Here is a 24,994-nt window from a genome sequence, read left to right as displayed (position 1 = left end):
GGTCAGTGGATACTTTCACCAATCTACTCAAACAACTAAGTATTTTAGAAAGAAAAGCTAACACACCAAATTCCAGAGTTTAAATGGAGGATGATGACAAGAATGATACAGAATAATGGATATAAGCCTTTCTGAAATAAGCATTCATCATTCTTATACTTTTCATGAATTAGGAGCGAACTTAATAAATAACTGCCCCTTTATCTAATTATTTCCAAAAATATCTGTGGCATGAAGCCTAAGAATCTAACTAACATATAAGAACATGCTTAGTGAAATGTACTGTTATTTCTAAGCTAAATATATATTTGGAATATCCTACTAAATAATCTAGAAAAATTCAAATTATTAGAAAATATTTCAGGTATTGTGATCGTTACATTCCTATCATAAAACTGAAGATTAAGAAAGATTGTGCAGTAAAAAGTGTAGGCACAGGTACATAAAGTTTAATTTAGTTTTCATTTAAACAATGAGTCATAAATCACCATGCTTACCAGTGTCATTGGCAGGCTCAGATGTGAGTGGTTTTGGAGCTGGTGCATTTTTGGGTCTGGCAGCAACCTGAGACGGAGATGAAGGCGTGTTGTCTCCATTAACTACATATGAACAGCATGCGTTTTGAGCTAGAGTGCTTGTGGGTACATGATTATCTATTCCATTGGTACCTTCAACAGCCAACCTTAAAAAAAAAGATGCTTTTCTTTAATAAGTACAATTAACTTTCCATTAAAATTGTCGTAGGAAAGCTTTACCAAATTCTTAATATTTAAGCAAAGTGATAGGTAGAAAGAGTAATGAAAAAAAGATATAGCATACTTTTATTACATTAAAATTTAAATTACTTTCATTTCCAAGTGTATCCACACTAGCAGATATCTGTACACTCAGGTATATACACATACTAAATCAAAATGAATCCATTTTGATCAAGTCATACATTTTAAATATTTAAAGTCTAAGTATCTTTATATTAAAATGGTCTAGGGGATCCCTAGGTGGCTCAGTGGTTTGGTGCCTGCCTTAGGCCCAGGGCGTGGTCCTGGAGTCCCGGAATAGAGTCCCGCATCAGGCTCCCTGTGTGGAGACTGCTTCTCCCTCTGCCTGTGTCTCTGCCCCACCCCCCACTCACTCACTCTCTCTCTCTCTCTCTCTCTCTCTCTCTCTGTGTGTGTTTCTCATGAATAAATGAATAACATCTAAAAAAAATGCTCTAAAAGTATTTTAAAAAGCTTATGGAACTTTTAAAAATCATTTCCAACCTACTGTAATTTTATTGAATACTGAAAAATAAGGTGAAAAGGTCTTCAAATACTGATTACACATTACAATGTACTGGCATTAAACTAAGGGGTACATGATAATCAGAAAACATAATTATTATATTGCAGAGTTACAAAAATTTATAGCACATGAACTGCAAATAAATAATTCTACAACTGCCAAAGTTTTTAAATCTTACTGGCAGTGGATAGGGAGTTAGATGATGTCACATATGTTAACAGGAGAGTTTTTCCAAATATACAGGCCACCCTGTATGTGCCCTCCACAAAGCAGTCTTAATGTTTTTTAAAATATATAAAAATCAGATCATGTCCCTAAGCCCTGCCCATCTATTTGTAATCTATTTCTCTTCAACTTCCTCCTTGCTTACCTTGCAGCAAATATACTATGTATCAATTTTAGAGAATACGAAAACATGCTGTAAAATCTTCAAATGTTAATTACAAATTATTATACACAGATAGTAATATTATAATGACTACAAGATAATCCAAAAAAAGGTTAAATATTATATTCTAGAGTTGGAAGAACTTGTAGAGCATAAATTAACAAAAGATAAACTCAAGGTCTTTGCAATTGCTGTCCTCTGTCTAGAATAAGGCTCTCCTGTCAGAACTCTGCACGGATAGCACATTTTTGGCTTTTTAATTGTAGCTCAAATGGCACTTCTTCAGAGAGGATTCCCCTGACATCTCTCTTTAAAACAGGCTCCATTCCATTCCTGTCATCTTGTCCTATTTCAATGACTTCATAGTTCTTATCACTATCGCCAATTACCTACTTTATTTCTTCACTTGTTTACTATCTACCTTCATCCCACCAGAATGCACTTTCACAGGAACAGGGCCAGGACTGTTAGTGGTTAGACTAGTGTCTGGCACTTAATAAATATCTTATGAAAAATGAATAAATGAATGAATGCCACTCTCCTTTCCTTTGTCACCTATATATTTTGAACGAGATGTCTTCAGGAAGAAGTTTGTACAAGTGAAGTTTGAAGGAAGCTCCTAAGTGATTCTTCTGGTTTGCACAGCCCTCCCCAGCCACTAAGCAAGAATCAGTGATCCAGGAGTTTAAGCATAAGAACTCACTTGAAGTTCTCCTGGAGCTGTAGATCTAATCTTTCATTCAAAATGTCTTACTATCTCTATGCAATAAACACCATTAGGTTATAGACTGGTGGTGATTCAAGCTCCTTTACCCATCTAAAATTGTATTTCAAAGATTATAAAAACAGGGACGCCTGGGTAGCTCAGTGGTTGAATGTCTTTGGCTCAGGGCATGATCCCAGCCGGGGTTCTGGGATTGAGTCCTGCACTGGGTTTCCCCACAGGGAGCCTGCTTCTCCTTTTGCCTATGTCTCTGCCTCTCTCTGTCTCTCTCATGAATACATAAATAAAATCTTTAAAAAAAATTTTTAATCTACCTAATTGTACCCTCCTAGTTCTTAATTTTCTCATATGTAAGCCAAATATATATTCAGAAGATATAGTTATCTGTTCAAATGTTCTATGAGAATCATTTGTCATTTTAGGAGTAATGATGTTAGTAATTCTGTGTATTACTAGAAGCAACACTTTGTCATATGCCAGCATGGTTTTTTTTAAAAGATTTATGTATTTATTTGAGAGACAGGGAGAGTATAAGCACGTACACAAATGGGAGGGGCAAAGGGAGAGGAAGAGAGAATCTCAAGAATCTCAAGACTAACATGGGGCTTGATCTCACAACCCTGAGGTCATGACCTGAGCTGAAACCAAGAGTCAGAGGCTCAACTGAGCAAGCCACCCAGGCACCCCTACCAGCATGTTTTTTTCAAATTAACAAGTCAATTTTACAGCAATATACTTTTATATTTTCAGGGATTCACTTCATTACATTTGACCTATTATATGTTTTATTCTAATTTAAAATATTCTAAGTAGAAAGCTTTTATTAATTGTCATCAAACATGAATGCAAGGCAGCTTGGAGATGGCAGGGTGACTTCTGAGGAAAGACCACTATCTGTGAAGCATGTATCTTATAGTGATCTACAGGAAGCTGCCAATTCATATCGTAAAAAGAATCCATTTTCCCACATTTGAGTCTATTTATTGATAAAATATGCCTAAGTACAGATTTTAAGAAGCCATTTCCAATAAAAAAAAAATGAAGAACTGATACATGTCTCAACATGAACCTTAGACTAAGTAAAACAGTCAGTAATAGAAGGTGACATATTGTATGATTCTATTTCTACGAAATGGCCAGAATAGGCATAGCCACTGGGACAAAAAGTAGATTAGCAGCTGCCAGAATCTGGGAGGAGAAAGGAATGAGGAGAAACAGCTCATGAGTAAAGCATCTCTTTTTAAGGCTGATGAGAATTTCTGAAATTAGATAGTAGTGATAGTTACAGCCAAATCTACTGAGATATAGACTTTAAAAAACAGTAAACCTTTTGGTATGTGTGTTGTATCTCAATGAAGTTATTTCTTTAAAAATTACTTTTATAAGAATTCAAAGAAATGACCTGTTTAGTTAGAAACTTTTAAATTGTATAGCAAACTCTAAACTAAACATTATATATAAAATCTAAAACTTCATATATGGGAAATGTTACATTATTTTGCCACAAATACTAAAATAAGATAATCTACCTGGAGGTTGGTCTTGCTGAAGGCTCTCCATTTTCATGTAAGGCATCACCATTTTGCTGTATTTCTACTGAACAACAAGAAAGCAAGCAAGCAGGTTTTTATATACTTCTTGCTGGATTTTTTTTCCCCTTCAAATTTTAAAATCACGTAAAGTTATCTTACTGGTTGGAGATGAGCTGCAGTTTGTTAGATTTTCTTGTTCAATCGTCAGTCCATCGAGCACAACTGTTAATTCACCAGTTTGGACTATGCCATTCTTGTTTTCCAAAGAAAGTTTTAATTGTTCTTTTACTCTTTCCACTAGAAAAAAAAAATCTTAAGTTAAAAGCTTCTGCCATATACAAAATTATGTGTAAGAAATCAAAACTACATATAAGAGTCACTCTAGTTCAGTACCTGATTGCTACATGTAGAAAGAATTATCTACACTTTTGGGTCCCCAGGTGCCTCAGTTGGTTAAGCATCTGCCTTCAGCTCAGGTCACAATCCCAGGGTCTTGGGATCGAGTCCAGCATTGGACTCCCTGCTCAGTTAGGGGGTCTGCTTCTCTCTCTGTCCTCTCTCCCTCTGCCCTATACCCCTAAACCCCCACTCATGCTGGTGCTGTCCCTCTCAGGAATAAATAAAATCTTTAAAAAAGAATTTTTTTTCATTTTTAAAAATTATTTTCATTTTTATCAGTGGACTCTTCTATACTGCACCAGGCTTCCTCCCTTTCACACCAAGTTAAAAAACTCCTTGCCCCTCACCCATGCTTTCATTGTCATCTTTAATTGCTCCTCTGCACTGTATAAAGCACAGAGAACATATAAATATAGGCAGATAATAAGCACAACAATTACCTAAACTTGCCCTTCAGCCCATAAGACTTGTGGTTAAGGCAAAATTTCTGCATGGGCATCAGGTGGTCTGGTTACTGATTCCAGCTCTGAAACTTACAGTATTTTGAGTAACTAGTCAATCTGAATAAAAAAGCCTCAGTTACAGTCATTATAAAATGGGAGATAATTAAGACATCAAACTAAAGGGACTGTCATAAGGCCCAAATGCAAAACCACATAGAAAGTTCTTAGTACCATGCTTGACACACTTTAAGCACTCAATAAATGGTAAATACTATGATAATATTTATTATTTTTTTCATAGAAGATCACAAATATTTCCTTCCTGTTATCAGGATATCAGGTAAAGCTGAAATTCTTGCATTTGTAGGTTTTTTTTCCATACTTTTATATTTTGCCTAGTCTCTAATTGTTTTTATTAATATATTTTTGTGATGTGGAGTGAAAATGAGGTTTACGATGTGTAAAGTTTGGGGTAGGTAATCTCTAAGTCTTCTTCTATTATGTGGTTCTTAAATTTTTGGCAAATAATTCTTACTTAAACTCAAGGTCATTTTGTTTTGACTTTTACCCCAAGAAACACATTAAGTTTTTAGTGATCCCTTTACTACCCAAAATGAAGCCAATTACTTCAGCCTGATATTTACTGGCTCTCTGCAGCTTTTGGAACCATAGAAAGTAGTTTTTCTTAGATAATGTCCTTGACTTTGGTCTTTCATATATTTAACAAATTTGGGTGTTTTCTCCCTCATTTATCAAATGTCCAGCATAAGCATACTTATTATCCAAATACAGAAAAGACCAAAAAAACAAATCTGGAATCACTAGAATCACTGGACAGAGAAATTCTTTGCCTAAAATTTTGTTATCTTTTTCTCTATAGCTGTTTTTGTTCTATTTTTGTCTTTGGTGTCATGCATTTCACTTGATGAAAGCCTGACTTTCTCTTTATCATCTTGGTTGGAATATTATGGACCTTAGAATTTATTTTTCATGAGTATTCAAACACAGCCATTATTCTCCTCTACTCCACCTTCTTCTGCAGGGGTTAGTAAACTGGTTGCAGGCCAAATCTGGCCTGTTACCTGTTTTCGTGAATAGTTTATTTGAAGACAGTCACGTTGATTCATTTATTATATATCTTCTATGGCTGTTTTCCCACTACAATGGAAGAGCTGAATAGATACAACAAAGACTATATGACCCGCAAAGCTTAAATAAATATTTACTATCCTGGCATTTACAGGAAACTTTTGCCAACCCTTGCTTATGGTGCCTTCTTACAATTTATCTTTGATGGTGAGTTCATTTTCTGATATTAGACTAAGGGTAATCTTTGGGCTTTGGTACAGTCGGGGACTCTTTCTAATTTTGTCAATGGCTTGAGGGCACCCCCAAAAATCTGGACTACAGGAGTCCAAGCTCAGCTCCCCAATCTGGTTAGTCACAAGCTCAGTATCCTGAATCTGCTATCAGCATCATTCACTATTCTAACTCCAGATTGTAAGATCTTCCTTGCCTTGATTTATTTATCTGTTTATTTTTTGGAAAAAAGGGGGGCCTTGAAGATCACTTTGCCTCCTTGCAAAAATCATTAGTCACAAAAATGCATTCTATCCAGGATATAATTGTTCTGCAGTGAGAGATTGTTTATGGTATCTAGTCTTTCACAATTCTGAACGTGGAAAATTGGGATATAACATTTCTAGGTCATAAAATTGGGAGGACTATCATGTAAATAATTCCCATCTACAAGTGCATGTATGTATGTTGGTAAGGGGAATGAGAGTATTATTCTAACAGTTTAGACGAAGCAACTCAGACATATTCATCTATTTAGTACATAAATGCCTAATGTGTTCCAGATACTGAAGTCTCCAAAAGAGGAGAAATTGTATCCGTCTAATTTAGTAATATATCCTCAGTATCTGACTGAAGGTAGGTGCTTAATTACTGTTTAAAATAAATTATTAAGATAGGACTGTCTTTAGGAAACTTTTAAGGCAGAATCTGATTTTTCTTTCTAGACTTCTTTCTTAGTTCTAAGAGGACAAAGGAACAATCTGAGACTGAAAAGCTAGGTATATGACTAGATAATTTATCCTTCTATCACTGATTTGTTGAAAACATACACTCTGTCCGAAAAGAAAACAAAAGATCTTCAGAAATCTTGTTTTTTTATGGTGTTTCACATATTTAGGTTTAAATCAATCATATTCTGAAGCCATTTTTAAAAGTTGCTTGTATACTGTATTATCTATTGCTAAGTAACAAACTTTTCTAAAGTTTAGTCATTAAAAATAACAATAATCATTTATTACTGCTCAGTTTCTATGAGCCAGAAATTTGGGAGGGGCGAGAAAATACACTTAAATGGTGGGTCATACACACAGCTAATAAGCTGGTGCTGAGAGCTGAGAGGAGGCCTCAGCTCCTCTCCATTTAGGTGTTTCTACAGGGCTTCTTGAGTCTTCGCTATGGTGACTTCTGAGTACATAATCCAAGAGACTAAGGCAAAAGTTGAAATGTCTTTTATGATCAAGTCTTGGAGGTCCGATACCATTACTTCTATCATATTCTGTCACAGGCCATCTCTGATTCAATGTGGCAGGGACCACACAGGGTACAAACACCAGAAGGTAGGAATGCCTGGGGTAGTTTTTGAGGTTGGCCAACATATGTATGATTATAACAGAATTTTAGAAACAAAACAAGTATACTGGGTTACAAACCATGACAGTGCTAAGAATAACCAGGTGTTTTAAATGCCAAGTCTTTCAGTTATATCACACTACGAGTCAATATGCAATACTCACAAAGTGCCCATTTCCTAACATGTAACAAAACTAAGAAGAATTTATAAAAGAAATTGAAAATAAAGTAATAATTGTGTAGGAAGATAACTGAAATATAGGGATCGAAAAACATTCTGAGTCTATAAAAAAAATAAAATAAAATAAAAAAACATTCTGAGTCTAAAAAATGGAAGATGGATAAACCTTAATGATAGAAGAAAATATTAAATGCCTATCAATCAAATTTAAAAAAAGTGGCCAATGATTGAGAAAAAAGAGCTCCTATAAATCAGTGAGAAAACAAGGGAAAACCAATAAAAAAAAAAAGGTACAAAGAATATAGGACAATCACAAATGGGGGCACTTGAGTGGCTCAGTCAATTAAGCATTTGTTTTCAGCTCAGGTCATGATCCCAGGATCCTGGGATCAAGCTCCACATTGAGCTCCCTGTTCAGAGGGAGTCTGCTTCACCCTCTCCCTCTTCTTCTGCCTGTGCTATCTCTTTCAAATAAATAAATAAAATCTTAAAAAACAAAAGAACCACCACAAATGATAAAATATAGATGATCAATAAATATGACTTTTTTAATTATTTAAGAAATGCTCTGATAAAAACAATCTATTTTAAAAATCTATTAGTATGACAAATATTTATAAATGGGCATTCATATGCTTCACTGTGTGTACAAATTAGTCACATTTCAGGAAGGCAATGAGACAGCTATGCATAGGTGGAGGCTTCAAACTGCTCATTTTCTCTGACCTAGTAATCTCAATCCTAAAAATCTTTCTGAAGAATAGAAATGCATTTATATAACTGGATATGAGAATACTATTTATTCAAAAGCTTGGTTTTAACATATCTTAGACTGTGCTGATACTAAGTGAAAAGAGAACTTAAGTCTTAGCAAATTAAATCAGTTAAGTAAGACTAAAGCAAATTTTTAAATAAAATAAAATTTGACTTAGGCTCTGTCCTCTGTCATAAATGACATATTTCTCTGAGAAATGGTAGGTATCTTCCCTACCATTAGATGTAGAGACATAATTTTCAAATTATCTGATTACTGTAAATTACTTGGGACATAATTCAATTTAAAGTGAACTTAATGGATTTCAAAATGCTTTCCTTGATAAAAGCTAAGTTCTCAATTCTACTAACACCATAAAAAAACCCAGGGTAGTCCCCAGTGTTTGACTGGCAGCCATCGGACTTCTCTCTCGGGTATTTAAAGTAGCCCTGTCAATTTCAAAACTGAAATACAAAACGAAGTTCTATACACACTCTGCTGTGAGACTAGCTACACTACTCTTAAACACTTTTCACCCATGAATGGTGACAAAGATTTTTTCCTTAAACAAACTCAAGCTCTTCTGAGCCATTTTCTTAACTAGGCCTCAACCCTCACCTACCTATATATCTATAAACACTCAGCACAAAGACCTCATCCACCACCTCCTCCCCTCACATTAAAAAAACCTGAACATACATTAACAGAGTTGTAACAACTCAAGGATAACTAGAGCCCCACTTAAAGTGCCTGCCTGAGAAAATTCAGGGTTGCTAAAAAATTCAATGTTTGTTCCAGTCTATACCCATGAGAGGCCCCTGACTACTCCATCTTGGAGCACCTACTTAAAAAAGGCTTAAAATGGTGAGAATCCTTCCTCTGTCCCTTTGACATGTACAGTCAATCCTTGAACAATGCAGGGTTCAGGGGCACTGACTCCCAGTGGAACTAAAAATCCCCCTCTAACTTTTGACCCCCCCCCCAATTTAATTAATAGCCTGCTAACCAGAAACCTTACTGATAATAGAAAGTCAGTGAGCACATATTTAAAATGCTATATGTATTATATACTCTATCTTTTAATAAATTAAGCTAGAAAAAAGAAAAGTATTATTAAGAAAACCATAAGGAAGAGAAAATGTATTTATATTGTAGTGTAAAAAATCCACACATAAGTGGATCCGCATTGTCCAAACCTGTGTTGGAAAGGGTCAAGTGTATATGTTATCTCCTATAACTTAGGAGTGTATTTATTAAGGACCTGAAAGCCACTCCTCTGAAACGTAATCATCAGGAAGGACAAGGCCTAGGACACACAGTCTATATGGGAGAACAGAATTCTTTTTTTTTTTAATTTTTTTTAATTTATTTTATTTATTTATTATAGTCACACAGAGGGAGAGAGAGAGAAGCAGGCTCCATGCACCGGGAGCCCAACGTGGGATTTGATCCCGGGTCTCCAGGATCACGCCCTGGGCCAAAGGCAGGCGCTAAACCGCTGTGCCACCCAGGGATCCCCGGGAGAACAGAATTCTAACTAGCAAGAAAAAAACTTGCCTACTCACATTTATTCCAATCAACCCTAATTTTTCACTTCCCTGACTTAGCTTCCACCCACACCCACCCACCTCTATACCAATAGAAGTTGAGTTCAGATCAAGCTGAATCCTCTTCCTTATTGCAATAGTATATTATTGATTAAAGTTTGTCCTTACCATTTTAACTAGTATCAGACTTTATCTTTAATAATAGAGGGATTTTTCCTTTGCAGTCTAAGAAATAGTGGGATTGAGAGAAAGAATCTCAGATATCAGTATCCTAGGCTGATGACATACCACGTATCTCTGCAGAGTCAATTAAACAACTTCCACAATTTAGAATGGCATTCAAGTGATCTGAAGACATAACTAAAGGGTGGAGTGTAAATGAGGGCTTAAATCTACATAAGATCTGAGAAAATATATTAGAGGATTACATGAGTAAAAGCTTTGGACATTATCCAACTAGGCTATGACAAGAGAAAAATGAAGGTTAAGGACTAGAAGGCTTGCTGGGATTTAAATGTGAAGAAATGAAAGAATTTCCCAGTAGGCTGCTGTTGGATTTTTTTTCGGAAAATGGATGATTTTATGTTGGTTTAGTTGTGGGTTTTATTTAATGCTGCAACAACTCACATGACACCCTGAAGGCTAACGAAGTAAATATCTTCAAAACTGGGAGAAATATCTATTCAAACGAATTATGCCTCCACCCTTACCTCATATATATCAGGAGATAGGATAGTAAAAACATGAATTTATGAAAAGAAAATGTCAGGGCCTTGAGTATAGGAAGAAATTAGCCTCATAAATTTGAAGAGGGACAATGTTCAAGTGCCACGGCAACAGGCTAAATCAAAAGCAACAAATAATTTAATCAATTATAAGTGTATTTTTAAATTCTACAAGGCTGTCTAGAACTACATTAACTTTCTATTGTTCTAATTAAAATTAAAAGCTAAGGATCAGAAAACCAGTGTTCTACTCAAAACTCTGCAATTACTTCTGTTCTTGAGCAAGCCACTTACATTAAAAGTTATTTAATAAATAGTCATTCTTTTACCTTTAAAGTACTATGATTCACAAGCTTTAACTTTAAAAATTAAGTTACTTATCTTGTTATAGGCTGAGTTATATCCCCCACTCTCCCATTCCAATGTTTAAGTCCTAACCCTTGGTACCTTAGAAAGTGACTCTATTTGGGAATAGCATCTTTAAAAAGGTATTTAATTTAAAAGGAGGTTTCTAGGGTGCCTCTCATACAATAATGATTGATGTCCTTTTAAGAGGAGGAAAATTTTGATACAGACATATGCATAGAGGGAAGACCATGTGAAAATACATGGCCATCTACACGCCAAAAAGAGAAGAGTTCTCTGAAGACACCAACTCTGTTAATACCTTGATTTCAGCCTTCTAGCTGCCAGAATTGCAAAAAAAAAAAAAAAAAAAAAAAAAAAAAGTACATTTCTGTTTTTTTGTTTTTTCATTTCTGTTGTTTAAGGCACTCAGTCTTTGGTATCTGGGTATGGCAGCCCTAGCAAACTAATGTAACTTTCAATTATTCAAAACAAAATATGGACTGCCTAGAGTGTATAGGATGCTACTACTAGCATTTCTGAAGCCATCAACTTCAGAAATGTAGGACTGTTTACAAAATTTATTTTTCCTCTAAGCATATTCGGCTCAATTAAATTATAAGAGATAATTTCAAGTTTATACAATTTATAAGTTTTCTTTCAAAGAATATTGACATTCTTACAAAATTATTTTGGCACAATCTTTGTAGGGAAGATAACTAGAATCTTTATATGAAGGTTCAATATATTCTAATATAACAAAATAGGAAACAATCTAGATAGCAATGACAGAAGCATGGTTAAATAAATTACAGTATGTGATAAAATACGAAATTACTAAGTTAGCTTGCAAAGAATACCACTGAAAGATACAGGGAAATGTACATAAGATAACATTAAGAAAGCCAAGCAGTATATAAAACTGAATAAAGTCCCAAAAGTTACACTAATATACACACAAACAAAATTCATCAAACTGTTAGCACTTACTATCTCTGGGTTCAGTTATGAGAAATAAGTATGTGTACTAAAAAAGAGGTGCTGGGACGCTTGGGTGGCTCAGGTCGTGATCCCAGGGTCCTAGGATTGAGTCCTGCATCAGGCTGCAAATGATATGATACTACACACAAAACTAAGGACTCCACCAAAAAACTACCAGAATATATTAATGCAATAAAGTTGAAGGATACAAAATTAATATACAGAAATCTGTTGCATTTCTATACACTAATAAAGAAGTAGCAGAAAGAGATATCTGGAGAACAATTCCATTTACAGTTGCACCAAAAAGAATAAAATAACCAGGAATAAACTTAACCAAGGAAGTAAAAAAGACTGATCATGTGAAAACCATAAAACATTGGTGAAAGAATTGAAGATGACACAAATGGAAAGACAAACCATGCTCAGGGATTGAAAAAATTAATACTGTTAAAATGTCCCTACTACCCAATCTACAGATTTAACGTAATCCCTATCAAAATATCAATAGTATTTTCACAGAACTAAAACAGCCTTAAAATTTGTATAGAACCACAAAATCTGTATGGAATCCTAAATAGGTAAAGCAATTTTGAAAAAGAACAAAGCTCAGAGGTATCACAATCACAGACTTCAAGATATACTACAACGCTATAATAATCATAGCAGTATGGCTCTGGCACAAAAATAGACATATAGACCAATGGAACAGAATAGGAAGCCCACAAATAAACCCATGCTTATATGGTCAATTAATCTACGACCAAGGAGACAAGAATATACGAAAGAAAAGACAGTCTCTTTAATAATGGTGCTGGATGGAACACCTGGGTGGCTCAGCTGTTAAAGCATCTACCTTCAGCTCAGGGTGTGATACTAGAGTCCTGAGATCGAGTCCCACATTGGGCTCCCTGCATGGAGCCTGCTTCTCCCTCTGCCTGTCTCTGCCTCTCTCTCTCTGTCTCTCATGAATAAATATATAAAATCTTAAAAAAAATAGTGCTGGAAAAGCTGGACAACTATATGCATAAGAATGAAACTGAACCACTTTATTATACCACACACAAAAAATAAACTCAAAATGAATTAAAGACCCACATGTGAGACCTGAGACCATAAAACTCCCAGAAGAAAACATAGGTTACAGTAATTGCTTTGACACTGGCCTTAGCAATATTTTTTTTAGAAAGGTCTTTTCAGGCAAGAGAAATAAAAGCAAAAGTAAACTATTGGGAGTACATCAAAATAAAAAGCTTTTGCACAGCTAAGAAATAATCAACAAAACAATCTACTAACTGGGAGAAGATATTTGCAAATGATATATTCAGTGAGGGATTGATATCCAGAATATATTAAAAACTTACACAACTTAACACCTAAAAAAATAATAATAATAATCTGATTTAAAATGGCCAGACGACCTAAACAGACATTTTTCCAAAGAAAATGTACAGATAGCCAACACACACATATAAAGATGCTTAGTATCACTAATCGTTAGGGAAATACAAAGCAAAACCACAATGAGATATCTCCTTAGACCTGTCAGAATGGCTTTAACAACAATAACAAGAAATAACAAGTGTTCCAAGGATTTGGTAAAAAAAAGGAACCCTTGTGTAATGCTGTGGGAATATAAATTGATGCAGCTGCTGTGGAAAACAATATGAAGTTTCATCACGAAATTTAAAAACAGAGTTACCATATGATCCAGTAATACTATGACTGGGCATTTACCCAAAGAAAATGAAAACACTAACTCAAAAAGATACATGCACCCCTATGCTTATTGTAGTATTAGTTGCAACAGCCAAGATATAGAAACAACCTGTGTCCATCAGTAGATGAATAGACAAAGAAAATGTGGTATATATACAACAGAATATTACTCAGCCATAAAAAAAGAATGAGATCTTGCTATCTGTGACAACATGGATAGATCTAGAGGGTAGTATGCTAAGTGAAACAAGTCAAAGAAAAACACCATATAATTTCATTTACATGTGGAATCTAAAAAACAAAACAAAACAAAAAAAAGAAGAAACCGACCCATAGATACGGAGAACAAATTGATGGCTGTTGGTGGTGGGGGAGCTGGGCAAAAATGAGTGAAGGAGAGTGGGAGGCACATGCTCCCAGTTATGGAATGAATAAGTCACTGGCAAAAAAAAAAAAAGCATAGGGAATATAGTCAGTGGTACTGTAATAGCATTGTATGGTGACAGATGGTAGATACGCTTGTGGTGAGTACAGTATAATGTATAGAGTTGTTAAAATACTATGTTGTACACCTGAAACTAATGTAATATTGTATGTCAACTATACTTCTATACACACACACACAAAAGAGGTCCCATGCAAATGTTTAATTAAGTCCAGTGCAGAAATAGGATATAAATTGGTTAAACCAAACCTTTAGTTCTGAAATAACAGAAGTTAACTGACGTATTACTCTTTACACCAATAATGCTTTATATAAAGCCAAGAAAAAAGTACAAATCCAACCACCATCAGACCAGGAAAGGTATTATATGTTTACAAGACCTTATTTCTATAACCAAGATGAACTGCATGAACAGAAGCTATGGCATAGCAGAGAATTAAACTTTAACTGCTTCAAAAGAACATTTTTTTAAAAAAATCTGTATACATTACAGTTAGTACAGCTTTTACATTTTCTTGACCCATTAACTCCTTATGTCCAAAAACTACATCAAAAACAGATTTTTAAGTTACAAGTGGATTTTTGTTAAAAACAGAAAAAAACCCTCAGAAAAACCAAATTATTTAAAACATTAGCATTTTAACCTGTGACTCAGAATATCTCTTAGGAATGAGAAAATTTCGAAGAATAAGATGAACAGAAAGATTTGCATATTTGAGCAGGGGCACTGGTTTTAGTGAAACTTCCTAAATGTCAAATAACATGAGACTAGTTCAATCATAAACTAGAACTGTGGCTTTTAATCTTCTTTGGATCACACAATATTTTGAGAACTTGCTAACAGCAACGAACTCTCATTCCAGAATTATAAACATAGGTATACTCCTCAATTTTTGTATACAATGATAGTAGATTTACAAATAATTGAAGCTTAAACCATGTTACCCAGGCTAGAAAAATGGAGTATCATGGAAACCTATTCATATTAAATTGTTAAATGAGGGTCACCCAGGTGCCTCAGTCAGTTAAGTATCTGCCTTCAGCTCAGGTCAAAATCCCAGGGTCCTGGGATCAAGCCCATGTCAGGCTCCCTGCTCAGCGGGAGGATCTGCTTTTCCCTCTCCCCTGCTCACTCACTATCTCTTTCTCTCAAATAAATAAAATCCTTTTTTTAAAAAAGATTGTATTTTTTTATTCATGAGAGACACAGAGGGGGAGAGGCAGAGACACAGGCAGAAGGAGAAGCAGGCTCCAAGCAGGGAGCCCGATATGGGACTCAATCCCGCGCCTCGGAAATCACGCCCTGAGCCAAAAACAGACACTCAACCACTGAGCTACTCAAGTGTCTCTCAAATAAATAAAATCTTAAAACAAAAAACAAAAAACTTGTTAAATGAAAAAAGCAGGGGATAAATCAGTAGATGCAAAGAAAAAAAATGTTTATATCTATGAAAAGGAAAAAGACAAGAGACCAAGTTATTGGAGTGGTTATCCTTGGATAGTAGAATTACAGGTACTTTATATTCCTCTGTAATTTTGTATACTCTGTATTTTCTATAATAAACTAGTTATATAATGAGAAAAGTTTAAGGTAGAATTTTGTACAAATTATCAACCAAATTTCAAAGTAGTCTTAGATTATGATCATTTTTTCAAGTTTTAAAGTATATAATAAATAACAAATCACTGATGATCACTGATAAAAGGATGACTGAGATCATTTTGTAAATCTGTTAAGAAGGAGAAAGGCCAGATTAAGTATTTCCTATTTCATACGGCACCACAAACTTAAAAGCAATCATAGGCAAAAACTAAAGTTCTCTTTTGTAAATACAAAACTATTTTTTGCTTCTGTACTTTGGGATACTTTGAAAGGCATCTACTTTTTTCCCCAATTACTTATTTATTTATTCATGAAAGACACAGAGGGAGAGGCAGAGACACAGGCAGAGGGAGAAGCAGGCTCCCTCTGGGGAGCCTGATGCAGGACTCCATCCCAGGACCCCCAGGACCACGACTGGAGCCAAAGGCAAACGCTTAAACACTGAGCCACACAGGTGTCCCTGAAACATATCTAAAATAAATTTTTAAAGAAACAAAGATTAGAACAAAAACTTACATTTTCTATTGTGCATTAACAGAGCTTGTTTCAGATCTATTGTTGCTCTTCCTAATAAAGCATCTGCTTTTAAAGTATAATGACTCCAAACTCGAAATTCCAACGTAGTCTGTGGGGTCACATTTCTGTAAGGGTAAAATTATAACAAAAATATAGATAGAGTAGACATTTACTTCAATAATTTTTAAAAAGCCATGAATTGAGTTTGAGAAAAAAATATTGTATGGAACAGTAAAGATGAATTATAAATAAAAACTATTATTTACTTTCAAGTACATTAGGACTTCAATAACTAGATAAGAATTTTTGTAATTACCAAACCAAACACCAGCAATAGATGAAGCATCTTGTTGAGATTTCACAGTAACACAAATACTTCTATTTGAACAAATTCCTAAATATTTAACACAACTGATGGTGTTATTTTTAATAATTTTATTACATACAAATTTGTAACATTATGTTTCAGATATGACAAAATTAACAGTGATTTTCTGCCCTATTAATTTTCATAAGACAATAACAGAAAATATGGCTGTATGGAATAGTTCAGTTAAAGCAAAAAGCAAGAATTATTATGCTTTTCCTCTAAAGAAAATGAGATTAACCAAAAATATTTTCTTATTTAAAATTGTCTAGTCACACTGGAAAATGATACTACTTAACTTTGAAATTATTCTACAACAATAGAACAAATATAAAAACATCCTAAGAAGCATACTCCCCCTTTTGAAAATTCTGCATTCTCTATACAAGGTACTTACACGGTTATCTGTTCATCCCATTTTGGATTGGAAGAACTACTGGATTTTGCTGTTTTCTTAATTTCTCCATCTACAACTACTTCTGTATATATTGCTGTTCCAAACCAGTTCTTTTTTCTTTTTAGTTTGGCACTAGAAACTAACAGAAACATGATAATCGTTAGTGAATATATATAGACAAAAAGTAGCACTTTGTAGTAATAAATCAATAAAAATGGAACTGTGCTTCTTAGGCACTCTAACTCTCTTTATTGGAAATGGAGAAATAATACAAAAGGACCATTGATAATGCCTGAGAACCACTTGAATTTTTAACAATTTAACTGAAAAACAATTTACATACCATATAATTTACCCATTTAATCTGTACAATTCAGTGGTTTTAATATATTCAGAGTTGTGCAACCATCACCATAAGCAACATTAAAAACATATTCATCACCCCAAAAAGAAACCCCACATAAACAGTCACCATATTTCCTCCTAGTGCCTCCCCTCCCTCAGCCCTAGGTGACTACTAATTACCCCCTGTCTGTAGATTTGCTTATTCTGGATGTTTCACAGAAATGGATTTATAAAACATATGGCCTTTTGTGACTGGCTCCTTTCAATTACCATGCTTTCAAGCTTCATCCATGTTATATTGTAGCATGTATCAGAGTACTTCATTCCTTTTACTGACAAGTAATATTCCACTATATGGGTATACTTTCTATTTACCGATTCATCAGTTGATAGAGAGATCTGGGTTGTTTCTATCTTTTGTCTATTGTGAATAATACTGCCACAAACATTTTTGCACAAAGTTTTTGTGTGTACATACATATGTTTTCATTTCTCTTGGCCTATAGTATAGCTAGGAGTGGAACTGTTGGGTCATATGAGAACTCTGTTGAATAATGCCAGACTGTTTTCCAAAGTGGCTGTACCATTTTACATTCCCACCAGCAGGGTAAAAGGGTTCCAATTTCTTCACATCTTTGCCAATCATTTCAATTTAATACCGAACTGCATCAAACGTCAAGAGAAAGGTAAGTATTTTCAGATTCAACATACCTATTAACCTCTCTGCCAGGTAGTGTTTCATACTTGCCTATTGAAAATTATATAAACTTTGGCAATTTTTAAAAAATGCTTTACCAAGAAAGTTGGTCTCCAATAAAAGGGGAAGTATTTGCTTTTTCAAGTATTTTCAAGTAAAAAATCTCAAAAAGTCATTTAAGAAGTTCATCATAACCCTTCACAGAAAATTAATTTTATATAAAATCTACCTGATTTGAATATAAGGGAAGGGAGAAGAAATGTGTGGGAAATATCAGAAAGGGACACAGAACATAAAGACTCCTAACTCTGGGAAACGAACTAGGGGTGGTGGAAGGGGAGGAGGGCAGGGGGTGGGGGTGAATGGGTGACGGGCACTAAGGGGGACACTTGACGGGATGAGCACTGGGTGGTATTCTGTATGTTGGTAAATTGAACACCAATAAAAATTAATTTATTAAAAAAAATAATAATAAATAAAATAAAATAAAATAAAATAAAATCTACCTGATTTGGAGGAAGATCTGTTTAATTTAGGCTACACAATTAATTTTAAATAATTTTTGCAACTACTAATTCAAATTAGGAATACAAATTTTCAGGGCAAAGTACTGACTACTAAGCAGTAATAATAACTTATCAAGATCACCCCATCCTGTATTACCTATGAATACTATGGGTCTGAGAAAGGGGAATGACCTGCCCCGTCCATGTCATACCTCTATCAGATGTTAAAGATATAAATGTAAGCTAATGTAGGCTTCTATTCTACTATGAAAGAATAGTAACATTAATAGCCACATGAAAAAAAAATCACTGAAATATGAAGTGATAAATGCTGCAGCAGAAGTATTTGAAATACAGTAAAGTCTTCAAGTAATTTTTTTTTTGAGAGGAAAAAAAGAGAGAGAGAGGGTAGGGGAGAGAGGGAGAAAAAAAAATCTTAAGTAGGCCCCAGGCCCAGCATGGAGCCTGACGCAGAACTTGATAGATCTCATGACCCTGAGATCTAGACCTGAGCTGTAATCAGAGTCAGATGTTTAACTGACTGAGCTACTCAGGCACCCTAGAGTCTTCAATTAGTATCTGAAGAATAGCAAAAGAGACTCAAAGGAAAATACTGTATTTAAGGATTGGCAACATAAAACAAAGAGTAAGTATTCAGGGGATCCCTGGGTGGCGCAGCGGTTTGGCTCCTGCCTTTGGCCCAGGGCGCGATCCTGGAGACCCAGGATCAAATCCCACATCGGGCTCCCGGTGCACGGAGCCTGCTTCTCCCTCTGCCTATGTCTCTGCCTCTCTCTCTCTCTCTGTGACTATCATAAATAAAAATAAAAAAAAAATTAAAAAAAAAAACAAACAAAGAGTATTCAGTGTTCTACCTCATGTGTTACAATCGAGGTTTTGGCAAAATTCACTCCCATCCTTCTCTGTTTCAAACTGCTCTAAGTTCAACACCACTGAAGTAACACAGAAGGCACAGACACCTCCTTCCCAAAAAATCCCCCAACCACGATTCCTCATTCCAAATTAAAGAGTCATTTCCTCAAAATATGCAGGTCTTTCAAAACACTAGAAGAAGGGGAAAGCAGTACTGCATGGTAGTTAAAATCACAGTGGTTAAAATCTTTTCAACAAATGGTGCCATACAACTGGACGCCCACATGCAAAAAAATTAATTTAAGCACAAACCCAAAGTCCTTCACAAGAAATAACTCAAAATTATCACAGACCTAAGTGTAAAACACAAAACTATAAAACTCAGAGAAGGTGAGAAAACCTAGATGACCTTGGTTATAGCAATGCTTTTAAAAACACAACACCAAAGCCACGATCCATGAAAGAAAACTGATAAATTGTATTTCATTAATGTTAAAAATTTCTGCACTACAAAAGACAATGTCAAGAGAATATGAAGACATATCATAGACTGGGAGAAAATATATGCAAAAGACATATGATAAAAAACTAGTACCCCAAATATACACAGAACTCTTAAGACTCAACAGTAAGAAAACCATCTGATTTTTTAAAAAGATTTTGAGAGAGCCAAATGAGAGAGAACATGAGCAAGGGGAGGGAGAAGGAGAACCAGATACCTCACTGAGCAGGCAGCCCAATGTGGGGCTTGATCCCAAGACTCTGGGACCATGACCCGAGCTGAAGGCAGATGCTCATCTGAGGGAGGCACTCAGGCACACTCCAAAAACCTGATTTTTAAAAAATGGTCCGAAGACCTTAATAGACACCTCACCAAAAAAATATTATGGAGAGCAAATAAGCATATGAAAAGCTGTTCAACATCATACGTTATCAGAAACAAACAAAACAACCATAAGATACCACTACATACCTATTAGAATGGCCAGATCCCTTCAAATGTACCTCGATTTAACAACTTTACTCCAGAGCTATGTAAATGCTTTCTTTACATGTAATAAACAAAACTAAACAAAAATAAGTGAAAGCAATAAACCTGATTATGCAGCTGACAGTAACCAAATGGGAAACTACTTTAAGTTACTTTGAAATGTAGTATTCTGACTATACATCCTAAGAGGGTGGGTGGGTGGGGGGGAGCTCTCAAAGAAATCTTAAACTGCAACGAGTGGGCCATTGTTTTTAGTAATTTATTTTATCTTTTTAAGATTTTATTTATTTATTCATGAGAGAGAGAGAGACAAAGACAGACAGAGAGAGAGAGAGAGAGAGAAAGGGAGGGAGAAGCAGGCTCCATGCAGGGAGCCTGATATGGGACTCGATCCCAGGACTCCAGGATCATGCTCTGAGCCGAAGGCAGGCGCTACACCACTGAGTCACCCAGGAATCCCGTTTTTAGTAATTTTAATGTTGCCAATCCCTGTGTGTGTTAGGATAAAACAGATACATTACTATCATTTGGGATTAAGATTTTTGGGTTAAAAGAAACAGAAATATAAAGACAAATAAAGTAAAAATATCTTCTTTCTACTTTCAGTGGAACAGGGTAAAAATCTTCTTTCTACTTTCAGTGGAACACAGTACTTAGAGATTACACATGAACTCAGGATTTATTTTTTGCTTTCTAAGACAATAAACATGTCCTAGCTCTGGTCACTGAAAACTCCGAGAAACAACTGACCTCACAGCAATAAGAACCACAGGAATTAGAGAGTATCTTTTCCTACTCTGGTTTTAATTCCGCCCCTCCTGAGGCAAATGTTACTTCTAATGTTCTAAGCACAGAGCTGCATACACATACCTTCCTTTTTCACATCCACATGGTTGTATACTATGCACACTACTCTACACCTTTCATTTAACAGTATTATCTTAAAACTTGGATCCTTTGGGTACATATATTTATTTTATTTCATTGTCTAACTAGGATTCCACTGCCTGTCTTTTGGAATTACAAACTCTCTCCCTTCCCCACCTCGCCCCTGCCCCTCCAATATATATTTTACCTCCAGGAATTTTTTATCTTACAGATATTTATATTGTTTATATATAATGAATGAATTATCTGAAGTCTCCTAACCAAGGCAAATGTTGTTTTCCTCTCCTTCTAATGCTTTCTGCTGCCAATATAATTTGAAATGAATTCTCAAACAAACCTGTCTCAACACTACATAGTAAATTTTTGGAGAATCAGGGCCTTATGTTTTCATACACATAATTCCACTTAAATTTTTGCTCAATGACTGGATGACTGAATAGATGAAAAAAGGCCTTCAGCATCCTTCTCCATCTTAATAACCATTTAAGAACCAATTCAAACATGCTTATTCTAATATCCAAATTCTCTCACCACCAGAGAGGATGTATCTTCTCTGCATCCAGCACAGGTTCAATAAATATTTACTGAATAAATAAAAGTACTTTTAGAAAATTTCTACCTTTAAGGCCTATTGCAACAAATACACCAAGTATGAATCCAGGAGAAAAGATACTTGAGGAATTTGATGAATTAGGTATTTTTAAAAAGTTTCGTCAGGGAATCACTATTTTAAGTTATTATGAAAATAACTTACCAGTTACCTGTAACTGTGACCTTCCACTGTGGTTATTACTAGTATCAGACCGTGGTGAAGCAGTGGCCATGTCCCAATATTCAGCTTAAGCCTATTAAAAAGTTAATTTATTCATGTGTTAGACAAGAGTGTAACTTTCAATATGATTAAAACTGAATCAATTTAGAAATCAAACCTAAATATTTTCAACTCATCAAATGACATATTCATAGTTGACTTCCATTTAAAATTAAAACTCAGCACTATAAGCATTACAGAAGAATATGGCCAATAAACCGTATCTGGGTCAATTTGAACAAAATAAATGATGACACTACGAATCCAGTGTTGATTTACAAACAAAACATACAATTTTTTTTATATGTTATACACTTCATTTATTTACTTGCTTACTTATCCGAACTATCCTAAGTAAACTGTCCCTTCATCTTTTAATACTCCGGTGTATATTTCATAATAAAAATACTCTCTTAAATAACAACAGAACAATGATCAAATTCAGGAATTTAATACATTACTATTATCTTTTATATAGTTTATATTATATAATTTTATCAACTGTTCCAAACAAGACATTTTATCATAATTTTTTCACCACAGTACCTAGGTCAGATTTATATATTGCATTAGTTATCATGTCCTCTGGAAATCTTACCGGTTTCTTTTTATACGTAATTTTTTTCATGTTCTGCTTCATTTTTCCACTTCAGCTTTTACTTTTTAAATAAAATACAAAGCCAAGCAACTTCGGCTTTTTTCTGCATGACAAATATTTTAAAGCTAAAACTTCTAACCATGCTTAACCTACTAAAGGATGAAGTGGAACATTCTGGTCAAGATTGAGAAATACTTTTGAATATAATGTTTATCTTGTTTTTCCCTCTTTGTAGTACTTTCTATGCTCCTTTTAGATCCTTCCCCAAATTCAGGAATCTAATACTCTAAAATCATTATACTTTCTTATTTGTTGTTGCATATATTATGTGTCTGTACATATGCAAAGATATGTATAAAAAGATAATATAAACAGTTACATACTATTTGGTTAACTAATTCTGGTTAGTATATATTTACAGATTCTGAGATTTCATTCAGGCCAATGCTGTCAATCTGCAGAGGAGAAAACGGACTCAAGAATTACATCACCTGTAGGTACATCAGCTGTTCATGTGCATGTGAGAAAACCAATGGGAAAAGAAGCTTTAGACAATCAATGGACAAGGAAGAAAATCAATAGAAATGGAAGGTTTTCAATTTCAAGCAGCTGGTATACTAAACATTTTAAAAGGTCCTCCTGCTTCAGTGTAAAAGATCCTGGGTAAACTAAAACCAGTGTAGTTTCCGAACATTACTATGTTCTCAAGAAGTATAAGAAACCATCAAACTTGCTCCCATCCCATCTAACAGTAGCAAAAAAAAAAAAAAAAAAAAAAAAAAAGAAGTTCTTTTTTTAACGGAATTGAAACAGAAGAGGACTGTGAGTATTAAGTAAAACCATTTTTTAAATTACAGTATTGCCCTGGGTGTGCATGTTGATAGTAGCACTGGGATCAAGAGATAAAACACTGGGCCTGCTGCAAGGTAATGGAGTGGAGACTCCCACATAAAGCAAGGGTCCAAGTCAGACATAATCTGTAACACAACAGAAGCATATACATATGCTTGCAGGAAAGCACCCTAATTTATGCCACTGGGATTATCTAAAATAAAGAGTAACCAATTATGAGCCTGAGGTTTAAAAAAAAAAATCAAACTTATAATAAAACAAGCCACTATGAGCAGGAACAAAAAATAATAATTTCTGATCCTACATGGATTTTACATACTATGATTATTAAGTATAAATTTTTAAAAATTTGGTTTTAGCAATAAATGATAAAACCTAGTCAAGCAAAAAGAAAAATGGCACTGAATATCTGAAAAAGAAACAGCATATAAAAAAAAAGAAACAGCATGTTTTAACTTTTAGAATAGTTTCAGATTTACAAAAAAGTTGTGAGGAGGGTTCTCATACACCCCAGCTTCCCCTATTAACATCTCACAGGAGTATGCCACATTTGTCATAATTAGTGAGCCAATATCAATATATTAAATTCCAGTCTTTTCAGATTAGATAGAACTTAAGATAGAATCAGCATATTTGAATATAAATCTGAAGAAGTCATTTATAAGTAGTACTGAAACAAACAGACAGAAAAAAAAAAAAGAGGCTAAAAGACATGAGGCTAACTGGACATAAATTTCTACTCAACATCCCCAGAAATGAAAAAAGATGAAGTCATACTAGGAGAGAAAATGACTTAATTTTACACAAACAATGAAAGACATTTATCCACAATTCTAAGAAATACATTGTGTTATGTGTGTGTAAATAAAAGAGGTGGGATAAACAAAGACATTCACACATGGCCACAGAGCAGTGAAATTGCAAGACACCAAAAAGGGACCATGATACAAAAAAAAAAAAAAAACAGCCAGAGAAGAGACTGCACACAAGAAAAGAGAATAATGTGACAGTAGACTTTTCAACAGAAACAATGAAGGCATAGAAGGTAGAGAACAAACTTATTTACAAAGAACTGAGACAAAAATTATTCAACCACCAAAACTCTCTTTGGGGAATATGGAAGGCATTAAGACATTGCCAAAAACACCAAAGGAGAGTTTATCAACAGGAGACCTTTACTTTAAGAAAACCTAAATAATGTGTTTCATAAATTAATAAAATTACCACGAAGAATGCTATAAGAGGCAAGAAGGGAAACATGAGTGAAGAAACTGGTAAGCATACAAATAAATCTAAAAAAATATTGTCTGAATAAAATAGCAACATCTCATTACGGTATTTAAACAAACCATTAATATATGGAACAAAGAAACAGAAGCATATAGGGAGTAGGGCAGGGGAGAAAAGGAAAGGAATTAATTATATAAATCCTTG

At 34.6% G+C, this 24,994-nt stretch overlaps 1 protein-coding gene across 6 annotated transcripts in view; it reads right to left on the bottom strand.

The window, feature by feature from the left end:
- The window catches only part of WWP1 (WW domain containing E3 ubiquitin protein ligase 1), a 119,298-nt gene that overhangs the window by 67,395 nt on the left and 26,909 nt on the right, over nt 1-24,994 (bottom strand). For 5 of the 6 annotated variants that reach the window (XM_055303372.1, XM_055303375.1, XM_055303377.1 and 2 more), the window contains 6 exons: nt 22,054-22,144; nt 17,000-17,138; nt 16,236-16,360; nt 4,088-4,225; nt 3,926-3,992; nt 498-682 (listed from right to left, as the gene is read on the bottom strand). In XM_055303372.1, the coding sequence (XP_055159347.1) occupies nt 498-682; nt 3,926-3,992; nt 4,088-4,225; nt 16,236-16,360; nt 17,000-17,138; nt 22,054-22,123 (724 nt within the window). In that variant the 5' untranslated portion in view covers nt 22,124-22,144. The remainder of the gene's footprint in view (nt 1-497; nt 683-3,925; nt 3,993-4,087; nt 4,226-16,235; nt 16,361-16,999; nt 17,139-22,053; nt 22,145-24,994) is intronic. The other variant, XM_055303376.1, reaches the window with a different exon arrangement.

This window comes from Nyctereutes procyonoides, unplaced genomic scaffold (genome assembly GCF_905146905.1).
Source record: "Nyctereutes procyonoides isolate TBG_1078 unplaced genomic scaffold, NYPRO_anot_genome, whole genome shotgun sequence".
Lineage (NCBI taxonomy): Eukaryota > Metazoa > Chordata > Mammalia > Carnivora > Canidae > Nyctereutes > Nyctereutes procyonoides.
The sequence above is the reverse complement of the archived record's forward strand: the minus strand, read 5'-3'. Positions and strand labels throughout refer to the sequence as shown.